The sequence below is a fragment of the Gracilinanus agilis genome, chromosome 2, assembly GCF_016433145.1.
Source record: "Gracilinanus agilis isolate LMUSP501 chromosome 2, AgileGrace, whole genome shotgun sequence".
Taxonomy (NCBI): Eukaryota; Metazoa; Chordata; class Mammalia; order Didelphimorphia; family Didelphidae; genus Gracilinanus; species Gracilinanus agilis.
Genome location: NC_058131.1, coordinates 542,357,242 through 542,367,520, shown reverse-complemented (window position 1 = coordinate 542,367,520; position 10,279 = coordinate 542,357,242). Strand labels below are relative to the sequence as shown.

At 33.0% G+C, this 10,279-nt stretch overlaps 1 protein-coding gene across 1 annotated transcript in view; it reads right to left on the bottom strand.

Annotated features, from left to right (window-relative positions):
• Positions 1 to 902: 902 nt before the first annotated feature.
• The window catches only part of FAM214A (family with sequence similarity 214 member A), a 104,785-nt gene continuing 95,408 nt past the window's right edge, over positions 903 to 10,279 (bottom strand). Inside the window, exons 10-12 of the mRNA XM_044665158.1 lie at positions 8,617 to 8,685; positions 6,191 to 6,390; positions 903 to 1,482 (exon numbers count right to left, since the gene is read on the bottom strand). Of these exons, the coding sequence (XP_044521093.1) occupies positions 1,329 to 1,482; positions 6,191 to 6,390; positions 8,617 to 8,685 (423 nt within the window). The 3' untranslated portion in view covers positions 903 to 1,328. The remainder of the gene's footprint in view (positions 1,483 to 6,190; positions 6,391 to 8,616; positions 8,686 to 10,279) is intronic.

Below are 10,279 nucleotides of genomic sequence, written 5' to 3'. Positions count from 1 at the left end.
ATTGGTTCTTTGTCCTGAATGATCAGCTTTGGCAAATGGTCACCAAAATCAAGTATTTAAATATTCCCTATGTGACCTTTTGCAAGTCAGAGGGGACAAAGATTTCTCTCTCTTTCCAAGCAAGAAGAAAAGGCCACAGTAGACCCAGTGAAATTCACTGCATGGTTATATAAAGGTGTTAAACACAGAACACAGATGATTCTTCTAGCTGATTGCTAATTTTCTTTTATCCTTAAGACAGGGAAATGTTATATTTTGTCAATAGCCAACACTTATGCCCATGAATTGGGCAGATGCCCAATAAGAATGGAAATTGCTAAGCAGCCAGCCACTCATCTATCCAGGTGTGAGATTACTTACAAGGGAAGAATGGAGAATAACTCTTGAAAGTTCATACAAGAAAATTAACACTCAGTGAAATAAAAGAAATACATGAAAATTTTCATTAAAAAAAATGCCAAAGTACACATTTTCAAAAGTTTTTGTTCATATATTTACGATATAAATACTAATTTGTTTTCAAAGTACATACTCTTACAATTTGAGAAAGTTATCAAGCATGGAATACAACTTAATGTAGAAACTCTACTGTGGTGATTAAAGGAGAAATCAAACTGTTCTTGGCATGAGTTCCAGAAGGAAAGTAATCAGGGGAGCTTATATATGAACTGGTGTGATGTGAATTATGAAGTCCTTAAAGCAACATATTCTGCTTAGACTGTCAATACTGCTTGAAGACTGGTGTGTGAGAAGCATTTATAAGGTGTTTGAAAAAGAAACTTGTAAAATATATAAAAATGAAAGTACACATGCTTGCATAGATGATGTTAAGGAAGTTCAAAAGTTCATTTCTCATTTTCAATAACTTAAATGAATATCACTTAAAAACACATCACACAGAATTAAAGACTTGTGCATATATTTCAGATTTCAACATTAATGTCAAAAATACATATTATGATTTTACACAGGGTTTGTGCTACATTAGAACACTAGAGACAAATATCACTTTAGTATTAAAGGAAACATTAAATATTAAATAACTGAGAAATAAAATGTGTAAACACTAACCTAACTGGGGATTTTGCTATTGCAACACATCCAATGAAGTGGTTTAAACAGTACAAAAAAAAAGGATTAGGACTTAGGTCTGTGTTTCCAGTCTATTTGGAATATGTGGAGATCATTCCAGAAATCTTAATAAAAACTGGTCCAGGGTCATAGGAAAGGATTCACTCTCTTGACTGTAATTCGGGTACACTCTGTTCTATGCCATTTTTAGCTCTCAAACTTGACTATTGAGTAAATACTTCAAATTTCTACTCCTTTTAACATCTTGGTGAAAACTGAGGGTTTGTTGGTGATTCAGTATATGATTTGAGTTCATATGCAGCACCGCTATCAACTTCCATGGACTTTCTAGAAAACAGGAGCCGAACATCTCTATGGAGGTAGATCTTTCCAGATTTAGAGCTCTGGAACCTAAACAGCATAAAATGAAATGCAATATTTTAGCAATATTTTGAAAAATGCTAACAATTAGTATATTTGAATAATAATACATTTTGATTCACTTTAAGAAGTATTTCTCAAATGTGCAGTTGTTTATAATAAGGATTAATACTTTAAGCTTCTGGACTTCAAATTCTTCATCCATAAAATGAGTGGTTCTGTATTAATAAACAGTTATGGTAAAAAGAAGTTATATTTTCAGGGGTCTACTTGTACTTATTGGACAAATTAATCAGAACAGTCCACTTGTAACATTGGTTTCTCCCTCAGCTGAACTCATATGATAGTTTGCCTCTATGGTGTTCTTTCAGGTTACCTTTTGTACTAACTGTGACAATTTAAAATGCACATCTTATGAGGTCAACTAATTTGTAAAGTCCTTGAGGGTAGGGACTGTATCATTTGTATTTGTACCTCTACCAGCACTTGCCCCCCCCCCCCAAAAAAAAGTTTGATATATGTTGGTCAGCCAGACAACAAGCACTTAATTAAGCACCTTCTTTGTGCCAGGCACTGTGCTAGGAACTGGAGATACAAAGAAAGGCAAAAATTGGTCCTGGTCTCAAGGAGCTCACAGCCTAACTAACGTAGGAGACAGTGTGTAAATAGGTAAAGGGGTTAGGACAAATATGCACATCATTTTGCTTAAAAACTGGTCAAACAAATCCATAAACTTAGATTCTCTTTTTTAGTCCTATACTAATAGGCCGAATTTTTCTCAAGGTTGTAGGTAAAGAAGGAGAAAAAAAAAATCTTTCCAAGCAAAATGATCCTGGATTTTGTCTAAGCTTGAAAAAGAATACAGTCTAAACTTTAATTTTAAAACACATCTCAAGCAATCTTCTGTTCTTTCTGTCTTCAAAGAGTGTAACAAATATATTCAGTTTCAAGGGGTATAACATTCTCAAAGGGAGATTATTTACATCTGAAATATAATTTATATTTTGCATTTCTACAGCAAGGATAACTACTTTGAGAGATTTATAACCTATTATGGTGCTTTAAAAATAGCTAGGGTTACTGAAATAAGATAGATATACCTAAAAAAAAGTTCAGCTCAGAGATCTAATTACTTCCTAAGATTGGATGAAGGTCTACTTTTGGCTTATATTTCTTCAGTGAAATTTAGTGGGGGATTTTCTGGGGGGCAGCCAGGGAGCATGGTGGTTAGAGCCCCAGGACTGGAGTAGGTAGGGCTCAGATCCAAATCTGGCCTCAGATGCTTCTTGGCTGTGTGATCCTGGAAGTCATTTAACCCCAAATGTTATTTGCCCTTATTGCTCTTTTGTCTTAGAATTAATTCTAAAATAGGCCATTTTCTTTATAAAGTTTTCCAATTCTCTCTTTTTGGTAGATTTAAAAAAATATTTTTTCAGATTAGTTACTTTAAATTTACAAAAAACTTAGACCTTTCCTTTTGTGTCAGTCTCATTAACACTCCTGACAGATATCCTTCTGGTCAAATGCTGGGCTTAATCTATTCCTCTGGCTAAGGCCCTCCTCTGACAGAGCAAAGGAGGTAAGCCTCTTAACGTGTGAAACAAAGATGGAAGTCAAATTCAGTATCATTATGTATGCCACTAATTAAACAACGTAACTACCTTTGCAGGCCTTTTGGCTCACAGACCTACTGTAACAAATGGGAAATTTCCTATAGTTCATCTACCTTGACTCCCATACTTTACCTATTTAACTCCTCCAAATAATCCCTTGAAAAAAATCTTAAATGAAACTTTCTCAAAGAAGTATTACTAGACACTCCCATTACCTGCCCCCCTCAGATTTCATGTAGGACTTTTCTTTTTGCACTTTGCTAGTTAGCATTATTTGTCCTCTACTAAATACTTTCTCCCATACTTCAGTGTGGTATGAGGGTGATTATGGATTCTCAAAGGCTTTGCCAGCAAAGCACAAACTGGCAGATCTTACCCTACCCTGCGAAGATTAAGAATAAGCCTGGTGATGGACTGTGAGGATGATTACTAATTACTTGACTAATTACTGGTTGACTATAGATAATAATGTTTCAGTCACAGAAACTCATGAAGGCTGTTTTGGGAGATTATGATTTGTATCAGTTAAGAGTTCTCGCCAAAACTATGTTTCTTTGATTTGCTCCAAGTATCTATTTATGTCTTATTCCTCAATTAAGACTAAAAATTTCATGAGTTCAGAAAACATGCCTTTTAAAACATTTGCATATTGATAAGGAAAATAACTATTGTATCACTTGATTACTGATATAAAATTGTAATATTCCTTTCTCTGACCATAAAAGGATGCCCTTTCCCTGTCAGTCCTAGAGATGTCCTGGCATTCCTTGTCCTGGATATTGGGATAAGACCTGCTCAAATTGGGAATTTGAGTTTTGTCTCCTCTGTATACAGAACTGACCTTAACGGAATGCTTACCAGGAGTGGTGGGCTTGGGTCTTTGGTCTCCCTCATGGAAGTGTAGAATGACAGGGCTTATGGAGGTGAAGCTTGACTAAGCAGGAGTTAGATCATTGTGCCTCGGTCAGCAAGGGCTATTAAAATGTCATGACCAGGCCCCACTCTTCATTTGATTCCCCTCACTACCGTGAGGCACTAGAAAATGTTAGCCCACACCTCTACCAATTAGAGCTGCCTTTTGCTTTCTAGGGGAAGAGTAAATAACAAGCTGCCAGAAAGACAGCAGCTGCACTTCTAATGAAAAAAGATCCTACATTAGTTATCTTTAATCATTGAGAGTGAGATCACTGACCTTCAATTTATTGATTACTGTTATCTTGGTTAATAAATTGATTTTTCATATCTGGAATTCTGTCTCTTGTTATCTTATTCATCACGTCACCCAGCAGAGTGCTCTAAATGTAGTAAAGGTTTAATAAAATCCAAACAGATTTCACATTAGAAATATGTCTTTTCAGTACAATGACCCAGGACAATTCTTAGGGACTTATGACAAAGAATGCTATCCATCTCCAGAGAAAGAACTGTTGGATGCAGGATGCAGATCAAAGCATATGATTTTTCATTTTAGTTTATTTGGGTTTTGGTTTCCTGTGATTATTCTCTTACTAAAATGAGCAATATGGAAATATGTTTTGCATGATAATACATGTGTAACCAAAATCAAATTGCTTGCCAGCTCTGAGAGTGGGGAGGGAGAAAATTTGGATCATATAACTTCAGAAAACTCATGTGGGAATTTATTACATGTAACTGGTAAACTAAAATATCTTTATATAATAGAAATATGCCTTTTTGCCTTTTATGTGTGATTTATTCACCTTTATGTTTATATAGTAAAAAGGTATGTAAATACATGTTTATGGAGACTAATATGTATAATATAAAAGAGAAAGTGATTTTACAAATCATTATAAAACTCGATCTGAAAACCCAGAATCAAGACAATTGTTTGAATTTTTTGTGTACTAATAATAATTACCTAGTGTACTAATATAATGGAAAATTGTATCCTTATATCTGTATCCCAGAGCTTTAGGCATCAAATTAGGAAAGACATATACCTTGGACAGAGTACATGGAAGTAGGTATGATCTGTTTCCCAGGTAGGGGCAATTGAGGAAAATGAAAGCAGGAAAATATATTTAATAATAAAATATGCCTAATAATTTCAAATAACTTTTATTGTTTTGTGTCAAAAAAGCTTGTGGACTCTTATTGGATTCAGCCAGAATCTCCAGAAATTATTAGAGAGGCTCCTTAGTCCTTAGCCTATATTTTTTTCCTCCAAGATATTAGGTCAGGAACACGAGTACTGAGAGAAAAGGGTGTCTATTGGCAAGTGTTAAAACCTGCTCAAAGAAAACTTAATATCCTAGAGGTTACTTTCACTGAACAATATGGTATTAAAATATTAATGATGCAGTCTCCATTTTTTTCTTTTATGTATGTTTTGGTTTCTCATTTGAGCTGTCAGATCTTTATGGTAAGCAACTAACTTAATTCCTCGTGAGCCTTGTAGAAAGGGAAGCATGGCAAAGGAGTCAGATACTACCTTGAGTCTGGAAGACCTCATTTAAGGCCTGACTCTTCTATATATTTCTTGGGCAACTGTGGATAAGTTGCTTAACTTCTCAGTGCCTTCCAGAAACTCTCCAAGTTGTCAATCTATACTGGTAAATAGTTTCTCTAATGGGAGTTTCTTACACAGATGAATGAAATCACTTATTTAGATTTTGTCCAGCACTCAAAAGGGGAGTAATCATCACTATAACCATCTTATACTTGTAGTAATTTAAGTTAAAAAACACATTACACACAATGATTCTTACAACGGAACTAAACACAAAGAAAAGTTAATAAATATTTTTTGATCCAATTTTATACACCAATAAAAGAAAGGAAATTAAGTATTAGTGCATTCAAAATGACCAAGATATGAGAGTATCAAAAGAGAAGAGCAACAAATCAGTCACAGAGAACTAAATTAAACACTTGTTTACTCATACTGCCCCCAAACTGTGCACCTTGCTGAAACAATATCCTTTTGTGGAATGACAGTACGGGACCATAAAATATTCACAAACAATAAACTTCTAAAATCAAGCAGTAAAAATAACAACTACTTTAGAAATTGGTCATTGAGAATTCTTAAACTCTAAACTTAGTCATTTAAAAATCTAACCCATTTCAAGAACTATCATATATATAATCTGAACAATTACCTCAGATGTATGAGGTAGCGTAATAACTTTTCTTCAGTATGTCGAATGTTCTCTTTATTAACACTTCTCTTCATCTCTTTTTTTGCAGGTACAGAAAAAGTTCTTTGTCGAAGGAATGTCTGATGATTGGCTGGCATATCTCGTAAGTCATATATCACAACAAACATCTTCACCACAGTCTTGTTAGGATTAAATAAGGTCTGAAGAAACAATAAGAAATTATTTGTTAAAGTTAGTAATAAGTGACAAATCTGTACCAAAAATTTTAAAAAGGCTTTAAAAAATAAGGTAATCTCATTTGGCCTTATATTCCTATTTGGAGGCTCACCTAAGTTAAAACTTCAGAAATATCTGTAATCACATCTAAAATTTAAAGAAACAGCCCAAATCAAATCATTCCTCTCTTCACATTACTGGAATTAAAAAAGGAGCCCTGAAACAAAGCAATACATTTCAAGACAATTTCTCGTATTCCCAATATTGACCAACATTCAAATGTTCTTTCACTCATTGTCTACATTATAGTTTTAAGAAATGTTTCAACTCTTAAGTGAATAACATCTTCATAATTTAATTTTTCCAGCTTTATTTTTTAATCATTAGATGTCAAGTACAAATTTTGAAAATTAGAATTCATTCATACTATACCAGAGGTGAGCTTTAGCAGAATTTTGTGTTCTAAAACAATGAAAAAAAACTTAATTTCACTGCATTCAGATGTGTTTAGGCATGTAATTTTAATATCAATACTGAAAGTTAAAAATTAATTAACTCAAATTTGTTAAAATGATAAAATAAAAATTATTTTCCCATATGACATTTGAATTGGTTAGTTGAAAAAATGAAAATGATTATAAATATAAAAGATGCAACATGGAATTAAATATCTTCTTACATACTCATTTTACATTGGATTACATTCAGCTTTTAAAATTGCCAGATGAATTGATTAAGCTGATTTTAATTGGCAGTTGGTCCAAAATATCTGAGTAAACATTAGATTATATAAGGCCAGTAATTTTCAGAAATAACTTTAGTTATCTAACCAAAGTATCATTGTGTCAATAGTTAACTTGGTGCCAGTATCTTTAGATATCCCATCCATGGCACAGGATTTCACTCACTGAATCAAAATGAGAAATACACGAGTATAATGATCCAACTTTCAAATCCTAATAAATGAAAGGATAAAGACTTAATACAGACAATAAGATGACTATAAACCAGTAAACAAAACTGCTGAACATTATTACACAGGTAACAAAGGGCTTGAAAATTAGTCACAAAAATTGAGTCTTATTCTGGTAGGAACTGAAGTATTATGTCATGTATTTTGTCATTTTATTATGTTGATGATCTATACATTGCCAGTTTATGTATTAACTGTGAAAAATGTTTTATTAATAAAGTATTAAATAGATATAATATAGATTCCTTGCTGACCTGAAACAATGTGGACAATGAATAAAAGTGATCTTGATAAAATATTAAATAAATCAAAACCACTGGTCAGGAAAAGGTATCTCTCTTTTCCAAAGGCTAGTTTGGTTTGATCTCTGTGCTGGGGTATATATTTGTCTAGAAAAGGCCATTCTGGTCAGAAAAGCTATAGGCCAACTAGCCTAAAATTAAATTGTCCCAAGTCTAGAGAAATCCAGGAACTCAAGTTGAATTCACTGAACATTTTGGCTCTTGTTATCCTGGATCTCTTGAACAGTTAGTCACCTGGGGTCTATTCCACAGGTCTGGGATGGAACCAGAATAACTTTAGCTTTTGGTTTATTTGCTTGGGAAATGTTAAGTTCAATATATTAGCATCTGGGTAGCATAACAATGGGGAAAATGATACCATCTTTTTAGTTTCTAAATTTTTCTGTGTAGGGTTATACCATGATTTTAGAACAGAGGTGCCAAATGTCTAAAAGCCCCAAAATACTCTAGAGTGGGGTCTGAATCAGATTAAAATGTAACTGTAAAATATTTAACACAATGAATAAAAATATAATACAAATAGATCATTTTAATTTGTGATTTTCTAAATCAATATATGGATGGTAAGGATTTGTTTTTATTTTTATTTCCCTTTGATACCACTGCTTTAGAAAGGGGGCTTATTTCCTAAGATAAATAGAAGACATTCAGAGTTTATACTTTCATTACTTTAAAAGTAAATGTTTTGACTTAAGTAAATTATAAAATAACAATCTAATTCTAAATCATTCACCTTGCTTAGTTTATTAATGCTTTCCTTTTATTGGAGGTCCCCAAATGGCCATTTCTGTGGCAAAGCTGGAAAGCTCCAAACAGAGCTGCAGTCCCACTGTTACTTACCAAAATTGTTGCAGCAGCAGCAGCAGGAGCAAGTGCTAAGTTCTATATGTATGTGAGAGAATTATTATTGCAATTGTAGACTATAAAACACATACCACTTGTATTGTTCCTGAAGGAGGTACTCGATAACCCCTTTTACCAAGGGACTCTAAAGTAATCACACCCTTAAAAATAAAAGAAGATAAATTTAGTACAAAGTAACATATCTATGTATGCATATAAAAGCAATCTCAGGATATCAACCTATTTTAACTACTGAACTTTTATAATTATATTTGCAATGAAAGACGAAGTATATTAATGAAGATTTCACTACTTAATAAGTATCCTGCAGTTCTTGTTTAAAATACTATGTTGTACTACATAATGATGTCAATAATTACATCACCTACATTTTTTATATAGAGATGCATGATATGAATAAATGTTCCTTGGTATTAGGAGGGAGAAAGCTTAAGATTCAAAAGACATAGTCAGAATGTTAAATAATGGAAACACTAGGATTTTGCAAGGCAAAATGAGCAAGAAAGTTGAAGAAGTATTATTCTTTGGGTACATGATACAGAAAATTAGGCAAAGATACTCTGCCTAATAATGAAATCAATAATTAAAACTCAGACAGAAGGGTCAAATTATATTAGGATGCAAGTCAAAAATATTTGGCATTTAACAAAAAGAAAGATGCATATAATTTAGTTTGTAAATTAGTAGTAAATTTAGAGGTCTTGATTTTTGGTCTCATCTTTGGACAATTATAGGTTCCAAATAGCTTATTTTACTTTTTCTTTCTTTCTAAAAGCCCTTACCTTCCATCTTAGAATCAATACTATGTATTGGTTCCAAGGCACAAGAGCAGTAAGGGCTAGGCAATGGGGGTCAAGTGACTTGCTTAGATCACAAAAGTGTCTGAGGTCAGATTTGAACGCAGGACCTCCTGTCTCTAGGCCTGGCTCTCAATCCATTGAGCTACCCAGTTGCCCCCAGCTTATTTTACTTCTAAAGCAAGATGAAATGGGCGAAAAATGTATGTCAAGTTAGCATTTTTACAGAATGTGTTTTGGTATGTATTTAGTAAAGAAGGCAGTACTTCTTTATAGTAAAATGGAAATAATTCCCTCACTATTCTGGATTCTTCAGAGTCTTAAGTACAGAATCTAATTTTTTTTATTTGACTTTAACAAAATGTAGACAATCTGAAAAGACTGTCTTCTTATGAATAATATATTTTTATAAGAAGACTAATTACTCTTTATTTTATAGAAGATGTAGGATAAAAAAAGGACAAATTAATAAATTTCAGCTTGGATATAAGGAGCAACTTATTAACAGTGTGCCCAAATGCTAGGAAAGATTATTACTCTATTCCTGTAAATTAAAAAAAGAATAGAGAACCATCTCTCCTACATATTACATAAATATGAATTTAGTGATTCAACTTTCTGAAAATAAGGGCTAGATTATCTATGATTTCCAACCCTATGTTTCCATATCACTTGGTGTTTTAAAAGTGTACCTGTTGAAAAGGTGGCAAACCTATAGACCCAAATATGAAAACTACTTTCACATTAGGAGATTTATTTACTGAACTGAAAAATTAGGGGAAGACCACAGACTTTAATTTCCTAAGTATATAGCACCTTCCTTGACATAAGCAATTAGAACAACACATTAATGTTCATGGAAATGGGTATCGATAACACACTACTGGTACCTGATATATCTGTAATGTAATATACTAATTAAGACAAATGGGTGGGA